Consider the following 18,954-nt stretch of genomic DNA (forward strand, 5'->3'; position numbering starts at 1 on the left):
CGGTGGGAGTCCGTTTATTTGTGTTTTTGGTCAAGCAAAATATGGCCCCGTCTGAGTGCAGAGGATACCGGCAGAGGAGCAGGGAGGGGGTGTTTGGTGCGTGCGCTCTGGGCTTCTGCTGCACAAAAACACTGCTGTAGGGGTAATTTCTGCCCTAAACCTTGTGATAGGACCCAACGTGTTCCATCCTGGAGTATCACTTTAAAGCACATTTCAAGAACACAAGGGTTTAAACATTGTTAGAGCTCCAGAACATGAAAATTCCAACATTAAAATCAGAGATCAGGAAAGTTTTTGCATTACAGCCAGTGTTCAAGAACTTTTAAATTCTAAGACCTCATTTAGATTTCTAGACTACAACTCCAACATCAAAGTCAGAGTTCTGTGTCATCAAAACTTAACCAAAAAAGTCAGAGGTCTTAAAATTAGAGGTCTAGAACATTGATACTCTGACATTATCAGAGTTACATTTTGGAACAACACAGTTATTATCCTACGAACAATGTTTCTGAACAGCAGCGTTCAGTTATTTTAGTCACTATTTCATAATTTCTAAATTCTGATCTTGAAGAACTCTGACTGTAATGTCAGAATCCAAAGAAAAAAGTATGATTTTTTAAAGTCAGAATTCAAGAAAAATGTCTGATTTTTCTTTTTATTTGACCTTGTGGCCCTCTACTGCAAAACTCCTTTTTGATTTCCACCATATTAACAAAACAAGGACAAAACAAAATAAAACTTGTTTTTGTCATGTGTAAAATTGGGTTTTGTTGATTTACAGAAGAACCTGGAACATGAAGAAAACCCAATCTCTACACTGCTAAGTAATCTTACTGAACTGACCGGTCAAAGCAAATAAGACCCTTTTATTTGTCAGGTCTACCCTATGAAAATAAAATCTCTAAACTTTTATTTTGTGTAGAAAACATCAGGTTTTGCCAGTGGGATCCTAAATTATGTAACCCGAGCATGGTTCAAACCTCAGTATTCCCAGCTGTATGAGCCCAATCCATATTTGTTCCTGTGTTTGTGTAAAATATGCTGATTTATTTAACCTACATGTGAAAGCAGCTGAATGCAGGACGTATGGAGGCTATAGGTTAGTAAATGTGCAGCGATATGCAATGCAACCCAGCGCTGCATCTCCAAACAGCAGAGGGACCTCCCCGTGGTGATGTGGAGAGCTGCATTAAAGGTAATGTACATCCAAACAGCCCAGCAGGTTATAACCTCGCTGCTCCCCACGGACGCTCTTCCTGCTGCGGTAAACGGTCCTTGGCGTTGAAGGACATCGCCTGTTGTCCGTAATGGAAAGGCTGAAATCACCGAACAATGATGTTTTTTTTGCACGAGCCTGACGGTCATATTATATAATCAACTACCTCCGGCGAGCAGGACTCTTCGTGGGGGCCATCTCTGAGTGGATAATGGACACAAGCCAGTTGCCCCCAGAATCCATTTGTGCCCTCCATGATGTTTCTGAAGCCTTTAAACATAATCGTCTTCTCTCCGGAGACATCTTAGAGCTCAGGAGGGACAAACGGTTCATTCTCCATCACTCCTACGTGCTAATCTTACCCAAATATCTGCTTTTCAAGTGTTTAAAGCAAACAGTTTCACCCCGAAGGCCGAAAAGTCCACGATTCAAAACATCGATCATTTACTGAGTGCTCCCTGAGATTCATGTGTTACTTAAACTAGACATTTTTTCAAGAACCAGAGTTTTTTCTCTTACTTTTTCAAGCAAATAATCCTGGTTTTAAAGATATAAATACATGTCTTCTTTGACTTCTGCATATTTTAGCAAAGAGATACACTGAGTCATCAAAAAGTTGGATGTTTTTCTTCTTTCTCCTGGAGTTTGGATCACAGGATTAAACCGCTTTGGAGGACAAATTGTCAGGTAACAAAGCTAAAACTGAACATGCTGGGTCACTCAATGTGCAGAAACTGTCTCAAAGGCTTTTACTGTCAGAAACTTTACTTCTCTTTAAAGACCTGTCCAGGCCCCTAACTGCAGACGGTAACTGGAGAGCTCCAGAGTTTTATAGTTTCTCTGAGTTTTCCAAACAGTAAACAGAGAAAACCTCCTGCATCTGGATCTTCATCTGCCCGTGTCATCACTTCACTCACCCCAGACTCCGTTTAACCTCTCGTACCACCAGGGTTTCTGTGATTCGTCCGCAGGCTGTGATGTCAGTGTGTGGCCCGTTTCACCGCCGTCCTGATTCACGGCCTCCTCCTCGTCGTAAATCTGCCAAACTACCTGAGCGTCTTCATCCAAAACATCTCCCCCGACCACTCTGTCTGGGCGTGTGCCAGTGGTTTTAGGTCTGCAGAGATCATTACAGGTATTAGTTACCTCCCCCTCCCCCCTCCCTCATTAAACATGCTGAATCCATTTGTTTAGCAAGCAGCTGAGGGAGCGATGGAGAGCTCGCCCGGGCCGGGGATTGATTTATTAACGCTGATTTCGGCCTCAGAGACCGTCCTGATGATGATCACTCTGCTGCAAGAATTTCAATGGAGACCATGAAGATTCTCATCACCTGCTGAAGACGGACTTTAATGGACGCTAATGTGAAGGACGCAGAATAAATCCAGCCTTCAGAAGGCCAGGTATTTCTGCTAAACTGCCAAAAATATATGTACGGAAGCCCCATGCTGCCAGAAAGAGGAGAAAGTGACAAAGTGATCATTAAGTTAGTTATTGAGTCAATTAAGTCATCATATCTGATAAAGTTTATCACAATTTTACCTTCAACTGTTGTCAATTCTTTTTTTTACACATTTACCTGTACACCTCATACTATACATGTAATGATGATTTATACAAGTACAAATTATTAGTTTGCAAAATAATGTTTACCATTCCTTTTTTTCAGTATTTTTGCATGTTTGTATATATGTGTTTGTGCAGGTATATGTATCTTGGTATGTATCTATGAATGAGTCAATATTTTGTTGGTCTGCATAGATTTTATGTTTAGAATAGAAAAGAATAGAATGGTTCTTCATTGCACTGCAAAAAAATTAAATCTTATCAAGTTATTTTTTGTCTCATTTTAAGTAAAAATCGTCTTATTGTACTGGATATGAGCCACATTCAACTTATCAGACCAGAAAAACAACTTGTTTCAAGTTGTTTATAGACAAAACCAAAATTTGTATCAAGTAAAAATAATCTGCCTATGGAATAAGAAAAAGTTTTCTAGAAAATTTTCTAGAAACTAAAATAATATCTTAATACAAACAACCTTTCTCTTGTTCCATTGGCAGATTTTTTTTAACTTGTTCTATTGGCAGATCAGACCTCATTTTTGTCTTTAAATAACTTGACACAAGGCAATTTTATGCACTGGTCAGGTGAATTTGGTCTATATTAAGTCTAAAGAAAAACATTTTCAACTGAAAATAAGACAAAAAAAAAAAAACTTAATAAGATTTCATTTTTTTGCAGTGTGTCCACTAACTCTGGCTCACTAGCACAAGAGACAGACAGCACTGAAATACAAAATAGTCATACATAAATCAAAAAGACAGAATATAAAAGTAGAGGTAAAACAAGGTCTAGTTAAATAAGTAATATAGTATTAAAATAGTAGAGGTCATTTTTGTTGGTTTTTCACGCCGTCGTATTTAGAATGGCGGTGATATCTGGTATAAAGGATTTTTTTTTAAAGATCTTAGGCCAGGAGAACTCTGTAGTGCCATATAAAGGCCTCATTGAGATTTGAAATCTCTTTTTCAAGAGCGACCTGGCATGGCAGCAGCAGACAATTACACGAAACCAAGCCATAATAGAAGCACCAATTCAAAAGAAAATAAGAAGCAGTCAAGAATTGAAACAGTCGTATTGTCCAAGGCTAGCTCTTTTCCGGTCCCTTAACACAGTCTTAAAATCACCAACAATCTTAAAGGTCCCATATTCTGCTCCTTTTCTGCAGTTTACTATGGATCATTGATGTCTTCATGAAATGGTAGTAACATGTTTTGGTCCAAAAAGCCAATAAATCAAGCACAGCAGCATTGTTTCCAGGCTCTCATAGCCCCTCTGTTCAGAACGCTCTGATTTAGTGGGCGTGGCCTTCATATGTAAATGAGCCACCCCTGATACCGCCCCGCTCTTCTGCGTCACTGAGAGCGGCGCCACGAGCTCTGAGTGCACAATGTTTAGAAAACAGCAAAGCTCGTTTACCGTAACATTACAGGCTAAAACAACAGGCTAACTGCAGCTAAAGTTAGCATCCTGACGCTAACACAGAGACAGGGGGGACACTGAGGAAAAGTTCTTACATCTGCTCCACAGCACACAGCATTTAAGATACTCACATTTCCAGGGTCCCAGGTTTGTTGGAGGATGGTTGGTAATGCGCCTGGATTCAGGACCAGTCTATTGGCTAGCCCTCTGTTGGACTGTCCAAAAGTTGGAAAAGCAGTCGGCCGTGAAGTGACTAGCTCACACAGTTTTACTGAGTGTAGCTGGCACATTTCCTTGATAAATGAACTCTAGCCACTTAGTCTGTCTTCTTAATAAAGTGATTTTTGCATAACAAGGGACCTTTACCCAGTTCTGTTCTGACTCAAGGTACAAACATTTTAATAAAATGCTGTGAGCACATTCCACGATGGTTACTCAACCTGATCAAATATGTGGTCAAATAAGACAGAGGCAGCCCAAGGACAGATTTGTAAATGAAGAGTAGCAGGTGAGAGTGTCTACGGACAGTGTTCTCTGGCAGTGTTAGCTAATGAAAGATGATTGTAACAGTCTGATTTTAGGAAAAAAATTGAAAAGTAAATTAGAATTTTTTTTTTAAATTATTATTATTATTATTTTTCAATTTTGGCACTAAAGGCCTCCCGTACAAATGTGCAAAACTATTACAGATAGACCTAATTTATCAAATCAATTCAACTTTTAGCTGTATTTTTTAAACATAACCGTTAAAAAAACTGTGTATAGCCTAACCCTACATTTTTAATTCATTTAGCCGTACTGTTCCTTTTTTTTAAAGTAACTTTATGCAGTGTTTATCCTCCATAGAAATCTTCATATCCACCCAAAAAAAGGTGTTAACAGCCTGACAATATATTTTTATTTCATAATGTGATTATTCAGCCATATTGTACTCTCTTTTTTAATTTTTGGCAGTAACGATCCTCCGTACAAACCTGCGGCTCCATCTGGAGAAGGTGTTTACAGTCTGACTGTCAGGAGAGACGGTTCGACATGAGCGATGAAACGCTATCTGCGCGCTGCATCCACAGATGTTTGTGCGATATTATGTTGGAGGTGCCCAGCTGTCTCTGCTGATCCTCTCTCCTCTGTTTCAGGCCCAGCGCTCAGATATGTTTTATGATGAATCTACATATTTCCCCTCTCCGGGGGGACACACATTATTGGGAAGCACTCGATCTCTGCCTCCATTTCCTGTCGGTCGTAATAGCTTCCAGGTGAGAGGTGTTCCTGGGCCGCCGCCTGGGAATGCTTATTAAAACTGTTTTCCTATTGATACAGTTGGTTTGATACTTACCAGGTTTGACAAAGTAAAGATCTCATGTTTGGCGTAATATTACAAGGGAAACATAAGTGAGTTATTTGGCCTCGACGTGCTGGAAACGCAGCGTTGTTAAAGCGCAGGCCCTGAAACCTGAAGCGAGGTCCCTCGGCCGCATTTGGTTTTCATTATTTTTTAGCTCGAAAAATTTAACAATAGCACCCAGGGATTAAGTCATGGAGCAGGTCGCAGCCAAGCCAAACATCCTGCCTCCTCCAGAAAAATGAAGACAGATGAAGGAGGGAAGCAGGTGTAAAGTGTCCTCACAGGGAGGTGTGCAGGAGCCTGTCCTCTGCAAACATCTCACCCAGGAGGGGGAGGAGAGAGGAGGGGGGAGGAAATGAAAACAACAGTTAAGGAGGTTTTCTACTCGCGCACACTCGGAGCCGTTCATGGGAACTGTTAGAGGAAGTGATGGTGTGTTTAATGGGAGGGGAAACAGGCTGCACTCGCCTCTCTGCACTCTATTTATTAGCCTGGGTTCCTAAGTGTGTGTGTGAAAGTGTGTGTGTGTAGCCTTCTTATATTCAGAAACAGGCCACACACACTCTTACACACAGTTAAATTTATGCTTTATAATGGAAACCTGTGAAGTGATACATTAGACTTAATGTAGTCGATAACTGATCAATCAAATCATTTCACTCAGTGTTAGTTCTTATGAAAGTATACATGAAATCAATGAATTTACAAATGTATGTTCCCCTCCGCTGCAGTAGGGGGCGATGTGCTCCCTCTCAGCAAGTTTCTACACTGCTTTTTCTCAAAACCAAAACAACAGATGAATGCTTCAGCTTGAGGTTTAAAGAGGTTATAAGATACAAAACCATTTAATTTGATGTGACACGATACAATTTGATTATAATATGTTAAGATTTAGCTGAGTGTTATGGAAATACTACAAAATTGTTTAAATATGATATAATAAGGTAAGATAAGAAAACCATGCAGTTTTTCATGATAAGAAAAGATACAATACAATTTGATTCAATTTGTTTTGATGCATTATGGTAAAATTTAATATGAAACAATTTGGTACGATGAGATAATAAAAAATATAAATTCCATTTAATGTGATATGTATAAAAAAGGATTAGGGACAATGGGGGAAAGAAAATGTCCTTTTTTTTCTTAGAAAAAAGTTGAATCTCAGCATTCTGAATTTTTTCTCAGACAAAAATAGTAATTAAAAATAGGACTTTTTTTCAGTGGCCCTAATGATTCAATTAATTTGATCTTGATTCTAAACTTTGATACAGTTAAATCTGACTCAGATGTGAAAATATACAAATCTGATATCACACGATATGATAGAATTCAATGTGTTGTAATACTATTTGACTTGGTTCAGTTTGATGCAACACACTTCGAATCCTCATGATGTGATACAATAAGATACAATCAGTTAGATGTGAAATGGTACAACGGTACAAATTGTGATTAGTTAAGTTTCTTTTGACTTGATGTTGATTGAATAAGATTTGACTCAATCTGAAACAATACCTTTCAATTTGGTGTGATATAATTTAATTCTGTAATAGTCTTCGTTATATAGCATCTTAAGACAGAATTCTGAATGGACTCTAAAACATGTTATAATCTTTACTCCAATGTAATTTCTACAGTTCACAATATTTCCCTTTAGCCCTAAAATGGAATTCAAAAATAAAAAAAAGTTGAAGCATTTTTGGACATCAAGCTCTGATGGTGAAACATTACAGCCTGCTTTTTATCTTATTTTTGTTTTCATCTTTAATTCTGACATTTTAACTTTCCTGAATGCTCAAACCTCATTTACATCCTTTGTCTTTATCTTGGGTGTTATGTTATCTTATGTTTTTTTTTTTAGTTTTTTTTTTTTTGTTTATTTTTTGTTTCTGGTGTTTTTTTTTTGTTTTTGTTTTTTTTTGCTTGGTTTTGTTTTTTAGCTGTTTTTTTTTTTTTTTTTTTTTTTATTGTGAGGTACAGTTTCCAAAATGGTAAGCATGTCAACAATAAAGATGTTTTTGTTTGTCGTTTGTTTTTTATTGTTTTTTTTTCTTTGTTTGTTTTCATGTTTCCTAATTTTTTTTTTATGTTTTTTTTAGATTTTTTTTTTTTTTTTTTTGTTCTGGTGGTGGTGGTGGTGGGGGGGGGATAGATTTTTTTTTCTTTACATTGTGAGGTAAAGTTGTTTAAATACTAACTTTAAACCGCGAATGAAAAAAATGAGATCCTCTGCTGTTTTACCTTTTTATTGTTTAAAATCTGATTTTATAAAAACGTGTTTTTGTGTTGTGTTGTTTCTTTTTCCCTATCGGCCTCTTTCAGAGATTTTTTGTATTTAGTTGTGCCTGTGGATTTGAGTACAGGAGCTTGAAGAGGACAAAAAGACAAAGACTCACGATCTAACATTTGTCACTTTATCTTTCAATGTGACTTTTTCATCGATTTCTGACAGAGAAGCAAATCTTGAAACACTAGACGGACATAAAACACAATATAACGGAATATTGTACAATAAGATTTAGACAAAGGGACATAAACTGCAGTTTACTTATTTTTTTAACAAACCTACTGGAAACAAAAACAACATTTTATCTTTTTGGCATGACGCGTGTGTGTGTTCAGCACGACAAGTCTTGTTTAAATGATGTCAGAAACATTAAGTTAGTTTAGTGTCAGTTGATACACACACACACACACACACACACACACACACACACACACACACACACACACACAGTGAGATGTCTCTTTTAGCAGCTGCACAGACTGAATTAAATTAGCTGGTGTTTTTGAGCGACAGCGTCTCCTGGATTCACTTAAAGTGTGAACAACAGTTGAAGCTCCGCGTGCTGAGCCTGATCAGGTAACACCTGTCAGCACACCTGATTTATCACGCCCCGCTCAAACGCTATAAACTGTGTGGAAGGTTTGAAAGCTGTAAAATCAACCCAACGTTTCCTCGAGCTGAGATTGACTCTGAGACACAAAGAAACCAGCAAAGAGTCTGATCCAGAGGAGGAAGCGATGGTGTAAGGTCAGAAAACGTCTGCGGAGGCCGGATCAGTCCCGCTAAACCACAGCAACTTTTCACACGTCTCCTCTGGCGAAGGAAACCGCTCCTGACCCTCCTCCTGAAATGTTCCCTCTTTATTCAGAGCCGAGGTTGAGCAACACATGGTTTGGATGGACCCACATCAGATTTCAGACTCTGGTCCAGAACCTCGTCCTTCCCAGGAAACTCTGCTGGCGAGCGTGAACCTTTGGACGAGTGATTTACATACCTCCTCTCGCTGCGAGCCATGTTGGCGAGGGTCCGGTGTCATCGCGAGGGCCGGGCCCCGGGCGCTTCCTGTGAGAGATGACTTACAGTCGCCTGTCAGTCCACGCACACACACACACACACACACACACACACAGAGGAAAAACCCAAACCTGGGCCCGCAGTCGTATCACAATGACATCATAAGCTCACAGGAAATGGTCTAATTCTTTAACATTAAGAGCGCAGATGTATGGAGAGCAGCGGTGACATAATGTCACTAAACTCCACTCCTCATCCAAAGCAAACACACCTGCACACACTCCGCCCCTCCTCTTCCTCCTCTTCCTCCCTCTGATTATAAAATATTCAAACTATTCATGAAGCCAAAACATCAGCAACACGAGCTGGAGAAAAGCTTTTTGGCCTTTTCTCCTCCTGTAGCTCTGTGCAGCTGGTTTGGACTCGGAGCCTGGGAGATAAAAAACACATCGTACATCTCTCTCCGTCTCACTGTGAGCTCCTCATCTCTCTGTTTCTCTTCATGCTCATTTAACATGATGAACTATCTGACAAATCAAGATTGACAGCTGCTGGAGTCAAAAACTGGAGCTCACTGACAAACTCTGGGATAAAGCGCTTTATCATTTAATTTAACACCAGTTCTCAAAAAGACGAGCAGCCCCTGAAGGCATCGTTGTTCTGCAGCTCCTCCAGAGGAAACACCTGCAGAGAGTCAGGAGTTGTCCCAAAGTTTCCAACAAGGTCTTCAGTTATTGTCACTTTAATCCAGAGCAACAAAATGACGGTGTGTGACGTTTGCTGCGGCAGAGTTCTGGAGGTGTGAGTTTTTGTTTATCGTTTTTTAAACAGGATCACGTCATGTTTTCCAGAGGAAAAGAGTGCACGTTGAGAGCCAAGCTGTCTCTGTGCCAGGCTGTAAACATGTTTAATTCTGCTGTAGATCTTTAAACATGAAGCTCTATGTGGACTGGCTCACTGTAGAAGCCAGCCTCTAGTGGACACCAAAGGAACTGCAGTTTACAGTACTTTGCCCTTCAGGTTACTGCCTCCTTAAATGCTAAAGTTATCTATAATTATTTATTGGGCCTTAATTTGCAATAGATTTAAGGCAATAACACACACTAGCAATCATTTAACACTGGCAAAGATTTAATTTATTAGGTTGAGGCGTGATAGATATTAGGAGTGTAACAAAATTTAGCCAAAAAAAACAAACGGCAACATAAAATTCAAAGATGCACAAAATAAAGTCAGGTTACAAAAACTATTTAAGGCCTGATAGACACAGAGTGTTGGGAAGGGTGTGTTTGATTTATTCATACAACCGAGATAATAAGGCCAGTAATATCAGTCTGATATTTCTTTTTTTTTTCTTTTTTTTTTTTTTCTTTTTGCCTCAATTTGTCCAAAGATCTAAAAATAAAGGTAAAAAAAAATGCTGAAATAAGCTTAATTGGTTTTCTCACCCAAGTCCATTTTATGTGCACAAATAAAAAAAATAAATAAATAAATAAAAACATTTTTTTCTTTAAGTTATCTCAAAAGGAATCATTCTTATTTAAAAAAATAAAAAAATAAAAATAACCTTTTATTTTTACTTAAAGTAATCTCAAACTGAATCATTTTTATGCAAAAAAGCAGTTGTTTTTTGCTTGTCTAGGCTTTTTTCTTCTTCTTCTTTTTTTTTCTTCTAAAATTAAGCTCCTGTCTAGAATGAAACCTGAATTTTAACTGAAGTTTAGTGTATTTCACTTAGTTCAAGATCTCTTGAAATTAACTTTCATGAAGAAATAATTTTTTGATATCCAAGACTTTTTTCTCATTAAACTTTGTTTGTTTGTTTTTTTTGTTTGTTTTTTTTTGTTTTTGTTGTTGTTTGTTGTTGTTTTGAGGCTTCCCGTTATCCCTGTGCTAAAGATGGGGTACATGTGCTTCTGTCCCTCTGGTGCCCCCATATTATCTTCAAATGATTTACAGCTCGAAAGAAAAGAAAAAAAAAATCTCTATTTTTTTTCTCCGTAGTGTTTTAGTAAAACCTTTATTCCAGCCTCTATCTGAAAAACTTCTTTGTAGCTTATGTAAGCCTCTTTAAGGCTCCCTGCTCTACACACCCCCTTCACTCTGATTGGTCAGCCTTCGGGGGGCAGAGCTTAAGGAAGACCTTGGTGTTTAAGGTCCTCTCAAATGTGTCATAAACCAGTACGGAGATCTTCACATTCAGCTCTTTAACAGACCTATCACAGCTAGCTTCTTTAAAAAAGAAAAGTAAAGAAAAGAAAAAGTTAATAAAAAGTGTTTAAAACTTAAGTTTCGCATGAATTTACTCACCTGTCAGCCTCCACCTTTTCCTCGTCCCTACTGGATCTCTGCAGAAGTCCTGACTGAGCGGTTCCCACTCACCAAATCCATCACAATCTGTCCGAATTGTTAACATCAGCGCAGCACTTCTTCTTCTCCTGCTGAATATGAGCTGGTTCACGTTCAGCTCTTCTTCTTCTGGGGAAAACGAGTTGGTTCAGGTTCAGCTCGCTCTGGCAGCAGCACCAGGAGTTTGGCTGAAGACGTGCAGACTCAGGGAGGTCTGTCGGCCTCGGGCGCAGCTCGCCGTGTATTTCGACAAACTGATTTCACCGCTCATCAAGGCCGGTGCTGACAGTGGAGTTAAAGTTAATTACGTCTGCAGCAGGTTGAAACTCTGCCAAACAAACCCGCCTCACCTCTGACTCCCAAACCTGCTGATACCACGCTGCTCTGGTCCTCCATGAGGAAAACCAGACTTCCTGTTCAGGTTTTCAGGTCTGATACAGCCCGTCCCTGACCTCCAGACCTCCAGACCTTCAAAAGCACTTATCAGACTCTGAAGGAAAGTCTTGACGTTTTAAGGTGGCACTAAACAGAACAGAAGACAGCTGAGATTTCAAGCCAAATGTAATCTTTATTAGACTGTTTCTGTACAAAAAGCACTGATCACAGGAAAAAACTGAACAAAAATCAACAAAAAACATGCATCTATTTACAGCATGGCCAGAGACAGAAAAAGAAAAAACAGCAGGGTGATTTTTGCCCCACTTGGTATTCTAAAGACATTAATTAAACATTGTGCTTTGATATACTTTGATGATATATTTCATATTTCACAAAGATGCAGTACCTCTGCCCTCTTTCACATTGAGGAAAACATCGAAGAAAGTATACTCTTCAGTCTGGAAAAGAAACAGGACGGTGAGAAGCGAACTTTCTACAACTGTGACCAAAAAACTAACAAATCTTAGCAAGCTGTTAGAAAAGACAGACCGGAGTGAGTGATGTGAGACAGTTTGCTCTGCAGGCGGCGATTTGTTTGTGATGCTGGAAAAATGGCTTTACCTGCAGGTACGGCGAAGATGTTCACACACACACTCATGGAACAGTGTGTGTGTGAACATCTGTATGCGATCTGCAGTTTCTGTCAGTGCTGCTCAATTTGCATAAAGTAAAAGTTCAACCTGTTTAACTTCAGATTCCAGTCTGGTATTTATTTCCTGTAACATTTAGTTTTAAAGAGTAACAGTTTGTTTGTACGTCAGAAAAACAAATCCTTTAATTGTTACAAAAATATTCTAAAATTATCCTAAAAAGTTTAATTGTGAAAAAAAAAAAAATCTGGGGAAAAATTAAACTTTCAATTTAAACTGACAAGTAATAAGAATGTTGATTTGTTGGTACCCAAGCTGTATTTCTTTTAAAAGTCCCATATTATGCAAAAATCCCTTTATTAAGTCTTTTAGTGAAATTTGTGGGTCTTTGGCTTTCCTCCCAGCCCACAAAATGTGATATTTAATGACCAAACCTGTACTTAGTAGTGCTTGTAAATGTGAAATCCTGACCTAAAACGAGCTGTTTGGATTTTGAGGATTTGCCGACGTCAGCGATTTTCTTTTTTGACCAATCAGGAGCCATCACTGCTCTGTTTTTGGCTGTAAACAGCCACATAGTTCCATGCGCAAGCTTCCATCTCAGAAGAAGACAAGACTAAGTGTCAAGAGTTCATTTATCAAGGAAATGTTCCAGCTACACTCAGTAAAACTGTGCATGTGTGTGTGCTAGTCACGTCACGGCCGACTGCTTTTCCAACTTTGGACAGTCCAACAGAGGGCTAGCCAATAGACTGGTCCTGAATCCAGGCGCATTACCAACCATCCACCAACAAACCTGGGACCCTGGAAATGTGAGTATTTTAAATGCTGTGTGCTGTGGAGCAGATGTAATGGCTTTTCCTCAGTGTCCCCCCTGTCTCTGTGTTAGCTTCAGGATGCTAACTTTAGCTGCAGTTAGCCTGTTGTTTTAGCCTGTAATGTTACGGTAAACATCAATGATCCATATTAAACTGCAGAAAAGGAGCACAATGTGGGACCTTTAAATGAGGCATGATGAGACAAAGAACTTTTGGAAGCAGTTACTGTTTTGTCCAGGAGGGGCGCCAAAATCTACACAAACTGAAAAGTTCCTCACGGGAGCTTTAACTTGTTTTTGGTGAATATAACACAAAAATAAAAACAATTTGTTTAGAAAATTGTTGTGTAATCAAGAGATGCATGTCTTGTTGTTTTGAAGACTGTGTTGCAGTACCTTTTCAGGGGGTGTGGGGGCAGTGTTTGACAAAAAAAGTTTTTTTACTGAAACATGTCGATATCCAAAAAGCTAACAAATGACTGATTTTTTCAGCAAAATATTAGAGCTCATAATACAAACTTAGTTTGTTTCAGGTAACCTGAGGGATAAATGTTAAAATATAAAAATCAATAAAGTCATTCAAACTTCTTACAGTTTGACTGTAGAAGAATTTACAAATGGTTCAAATGTAAACTTAACAAAAACAAATCAGAGAAAATTTCGTGTTGTAAGGCATTAACTTGACCTTTAGCGAAGTTTTCTGAACGTTGGCGAGCTTGCATTTCAGAGCAGGAACACGGTTGCATAAGTAAACAATCCAGATTGTGTGCAACGACGAGGACAGCACCATCAACAACAACACCAACATCGATGGACGTTTCCTTGAGATAAGTGACCCGAACAAACTTTAAACTCTGCCTCCTGTTTTTTAAAATCAATCGCTCTCACCAAAAAACACAAAGACACGGATCGGGCGGAGTAATAAGATGGATAAAATATCGTCTTTAAACACCGAAACCAAGAGATACGCTTGGTCCAAAAGTAAACGTGGAGGAATATCATGACGTTATAAGCTTCTGAAATATAAAAAATTTCACATGACAAGAATTCCCGCCACTTTAGAATGGCAGAAGAAAACATTGGTGCATATCGTTCTAGCTTCATCTTTTTTTTCGTCAACTTTTAGCTTTTTTTTCTTTTTTGCTAAGATGCATTGCTCTTAATAAGTGCCCCAACAGAAAAAATAGTGCATTAAGAAATAACCATGATTATACATTTCACAATAATACACAAAGGACGAGAAGAACCAGGGGAAACACAAATGATGCTGTTTACAAAAAGTTAAATATCGTATCGGAAAAAAGCATTTTATACAAAAGTGATGAAAGCGTTTTTTTACGTCCTGCTTTCAAAAACAGGGTGACCATGTCGTGACGTTTTTCGTTTTTACAAAAAGGGTTTAATCCTCTCACTTGTTCACTCTTTTTACAATATCTAAAAGGTATTAAGACATCAAATGTGTTTACATATATATTTGAGACTATCATTCAGGCCTAAATCACAAAAGAACTCCCCAAAACATACTTTATAAATACATATAAAATAAGCACAATCAGAAGAAGAACAAGAAGATCTGTACCTAAATGTGATTAAAACTGCTGCAAGCTTTTTCTGGTTAAATCTACCACTCGACACACCCGCGAAACAGAACTATGGTACTGGAGTTTAAATGAGATCAAACTGAACAGAAAGGAAAGAAAAAGCTCGGGCTGCCTGGACTTTATTCACACAAATGTTACTGTAACATCTGTTTTCTCTCCGCTGCACGTCGTCTGTTCTTAGAAAATTGTCCTCCTTTTTCAGAATATGAGACACAAACATCGTTCAAAGCTATGGTACACAAAGGAAAATGCTAAAAGACGTTTTATTCATCAGAAAGTCTGGTTCTCCAGGGGAACTCGGGGGGGGAAAGGGGGATTCTTGATTGAAAACAAATCTAGAAACCGTCTGACGGTTCATCCAGATTTGAAAAATGGTTTCAAGAGTTAGGTTTTTCCTGGTTTCTGGACTCGGTCCGACTCAGGTTCAGTGTCCAACAAGAGCTTCTGATCTAGCAAGAAACCATCAGAGGGTGTAAGTGAGCTTACCGAGGATAATCACGCAGAAACCAACTATGACCAGGTTAAAATGTTTACCTGGAATCCGAATGAATGAAAATAATTCAGCAGACTGTGTAATCAAAGAAATATCCTCACTTATTTGATATATAGTATGGATGCAGTACGTGGTTTCAATCAGTGTTGGTCGATTTCCTTTATTATTCTCATTCTCACAATAAACAAGTGATTTAATTCTGGAAAAACCATAAAGTCTGGAATATACGTCATAATCCATTGAAGATGTAGAGGGAAAAAAGTTTAGCCTTCCCCCTACATTCAGCATTGTGCAGTTTCTATGTAGTGGTGAAACTAAAAGGTAAATCTTGCAGCTACACAGCTGCATAAAAACTGCACATTGCTGAACGTAGTGGAAAGTGGCTATGTAGCTAAAATACTTCGACCTCATTCAGCAATGTGCAGTTTCTGTGCAGGTGTGTAGCTAACTGACTGCACACTACTTGGCTTAGAGGAAATCTTTTAGCTACACATCCGTGTAGAAACTGCACATTGCTGAACAAAGTGGGAGTGTCTAAGATTCAAGGGTCAAATAACTTGCCAAGGTCTGCACCACCTCAGCGCTTCACACGTTTTATTTATTTAACAGTATTCAATTTTGTCCTTTCAATGAGTAAATGTTCTTTTAATTTACACCAAATCACTTTCATGTAAAGGACACAGCTCACTTTGTAGATTACTGAAGAATTTTATGGGCATTATACTCCAAGGATCACAGTAATTATGGAAAAACATGTGTCCTAATTGGTCAAGAACATACCATGTTGTTAAGTCAACATAAAACACCAAAAATACTTATTTACTTTCCTAAACTAATAATATTGACAACTATTACTTAAATTTGGAACAACATTCCTAATTGCTATGTACTATTTTATCTTCAGTAAATCAATTTACAGATAAACTGACCAACATTTGCAGCTTCAACTTTTGCAAATTGATACTTCTGAAAACAGAGTTTATGCCCTCCATTTGTGTCCCCTAAAATGTTTGGAAATTGGGAACACAGACACTTGAATTGACGGTCTTATTTAATGATTTATACACATTCATTTGTATATTTTAGAAAATTTTAGAAAAATATTGTAATACTTTTTAAACTAAGTAAACATAAACTATATATCTAGATGTCTGAAGCTTTATCATCAACAGTTTTTGGTCAAAGTTCGGGTCAATACCTTTCATTTTGACTTTAAGTTGGTTACATACAGTAGATTTAAAATAAAAATTTAACAATTCTTGGATTTGTGGTAAAATTTAGAAAAAACTTTTGGGATTTTGGTCTTCTTTCGACCCCATCAGAGTCATGAGGGCTGGTTTTTGTAAATTAAACTAAAGTAATAAAATGAGATGAATGACGGTTGAAGTCAGTGAAGTTTAAAAGTTGGGTGTTCACCTGATTTGTGAGTTTTATCCAATGAGATCACCGCTTCCCTCTGATGTCATAGCTACAGTCAGAAGCTCTCGTTGGCCACGCCTCCTTCCTGTCTCACAGTGGTTCAAACTGATCTGAGACCTGTTCAGTCTCACAGACTTCTGAAGTCAAACTAACTGTTCATATTCACATGGTGACCGCAGACCCCCTCACCCTTCAGTTCGCTCGGAGCTTTGACGTCCTCTGGTGGAGAGCCGCCTTCCTGTGGAGCCGCTGCAGACGTCCCAAAACACACTTCCTGTTTCCTGTCAAGCGTGTGCAGCTTCAGAGATTCAGTCCCACGATGTTGATGTAGAGTTTGTCTCCTGATGCAGTGAAGGATTCTGGGTCAATTAGAGTTAATCCAGGGGGTTATGGGAAGAATTGTCCGTTGCTGTTGTTTTTCATTGTGGCATTTCAGGTGGGCGAGGCCACCAGAAACTGAAGGGTGGGGGGATCTGAAGGTGTCTGTCAGAGAGTCCTCCTCACATGGGGGGCACGATGAGACCGGCCATCGCTGTAAGACCAGCAGAGAGACACAATCAGACCGGCTGACAGAGGACAACTGAAACAAACGGTCACACGTCCAATACTGAAACATGTTGAGCAGAACAAAAAAACATTCAACACTCAATCCTTGGTGTTATTCTCTCTTCATTCTTTATTTGATGTCAGCAGATTTTGTTTGACTCAACCAACTCTGGTCCAAAAGACTCCGGCGGCTGAGTTTTCCATCAACAAAGTGTAACATTAAACCACGCTGTTGTCAACTACTGAGCCCAGGAAGTGAGAAGTTTGGCCGTTTCATTTCTAGATGTCAAATCCAATCAAGATGTTTTCAGGTTTTTCTTTCAGGGTTAGTCTACGTCTTGAAAAATAATCAAAATGGGAGTTTTTTGCCCTGAATTGCTTCTTTTACACAGGACGGGCTATCCTGCTGACCTGAGAAGCTTAAGAAATTTGATGACACATCACACTCTAGGATTGCAGACCTGCTTGTAGTACTTAGAGTCTCTAAAAGTAGTTTGGGAGTGGTTCAATCATACATTGCAGGGACAGAAGACCTGGAGTTTGAATCAAAATCTTGGCCTAGTTCCACTATTATTTCACAATCTCTTAACAAATGCATGAAAAGTCATAAAAGTAGTATGGGAGGTTGAACCCTCAGTTATCTGGCTCTACTCCTTGGAGGTTTGGAGGCTGGCACCTTCTCTACGCTCTTCCTAAAAGCAATGGTTGAAGGGAAAGAAGAGAGCCATTCCTAAAACACTGGTGCAAGCTTAGACCAGTTCTGAGTTCTGCTGCTAAAGGCTCAGGCAACCCTGTACTCTTACACTACGAGCACCTTCCCCATTCTATACCGGTAAACCATCATCTATACTGATGTCATAGTACCCTCTTACCCCTCTTGCTCTCTGCACTGCCAGCACGCAGGTTTGCTCATTTTAAAAGTCTTTAAATTCTCAAAGGTGTCTGCCTCCCAAACTGATTCCAAAGAAGAGGAGCCTGATGACAACCTACTTTACAGTGTAGACTTCTGTTTTCACTTTGTGCTGCCACAGAACCTCAGTACCAAGGAATCTGATAGAGCTTAAAGTTAGAGCAGGCTTAGACTTGAACCAGCACTGAGGTGTACTGTTACAGGCCCAGACTCCCTGGGAATCTGCTGCTTTAGACCCCTTTTCTCTCCCTCTCTATCTAAATGCCATCAAGAATAATTTTCTATCTTTTTACCCCTCTAGAACAGTGTCTCTAAAACTGGATTAGTTCCAAGATAAGGACTCTGATAACTGACAGCTTAACCTCCCATACAACTTTTGGAGACCTAAGATGTACAAAGGATAGTAGAAACTATTTCTACGTGTAGGAGCAGACCTAAAACTTTTCTTTTGATTGCTTTAAGCTCTTAGTTATGTTGCTACAGGCTCAGACTGCCTGTCAAGTGCCTTTCCCTCCTTTACACAATTTGTTTGCGTTAATGTTTGTGTACAAAGCTTCTATTGAACAAAAAGGATTATAACACTACACTTCCAGCACACAGGCCCAGTCATAACAACAGTCTCTGAAAGTAGTATGGGAGGTCAAGCCTTTAGTTGTCATTCTCCTCTCTTTAAGAACCATTAGAGTCTCTGGGGCAGGCAACTTGTAGAAACAGACCTAAAAATGTAGTTTTGGCCAGAAGTTGATTAAAGTAACTGTTGGCTTAGGTTTGAACCAGCTCTTCGTTATGCTACTAAGAGCTACGAGCGAAATGCAGGGTGCTTGGTGTGAACGATTCTCAGGTAGTCTGTTCGTATGACTTCATACACTTTGAGCACACAGTTCCCCTTTGCCACACTAGAACTCTGTCGCTTCAGCACACAGGCCTTTAGCTTGGGAGGA

At 39.0% G+C, this 18,954-nt stretch overlaps 1 protein-coding gene across 3 annotated transcripts in view; it reads right to left on the reverse strand.

The window, feature by feature from the left end:
• Nucleotides 1–11,788: 11,788 nt before the first annotated feature.
• The window catches only part of LOC141793357 (transcription factor COE3), a 174,535-nt gene continuing 167,369 nt past the window's right edge, over nucleotides 11,789–18,954 (reverse strand). For all 3 annotated transcript variants that reach the window (XM_074673988.1, XM_074673989.1, XM_074673987.1), the window contains one exon: nucleotides 11,789–17,089. In XM_074673988.1, the coding sequence (XP_074530089.1) occupies nucleotides 17,058–17,089 (32 nt within the window). In that variant the 3' untranslated portion in view covers nucleotides 11,789–17,057. The remainder of the gene's footprint in view (nucleotides 17,090–18,954) is intronic.

This window comes from Halichoeres trimaculatus, unplaced genomic scaffold (genome assembly GCF_033239565.1).
Source record: "Halichoeres trimaculatus isolate MK-OKI-2021-1 unplaced genomic scaffold, fHalTri1.1 fHalTri1_scaffold_7, whole genome shotgun sequence".
In the NCBI taxonomy this organism is placed as follows: Eukaryota; Metazoa; Chordata; class Actinopteri; order Labriformes; family Labridae; genus Halichoeres; species Halichoeres trimaculatus.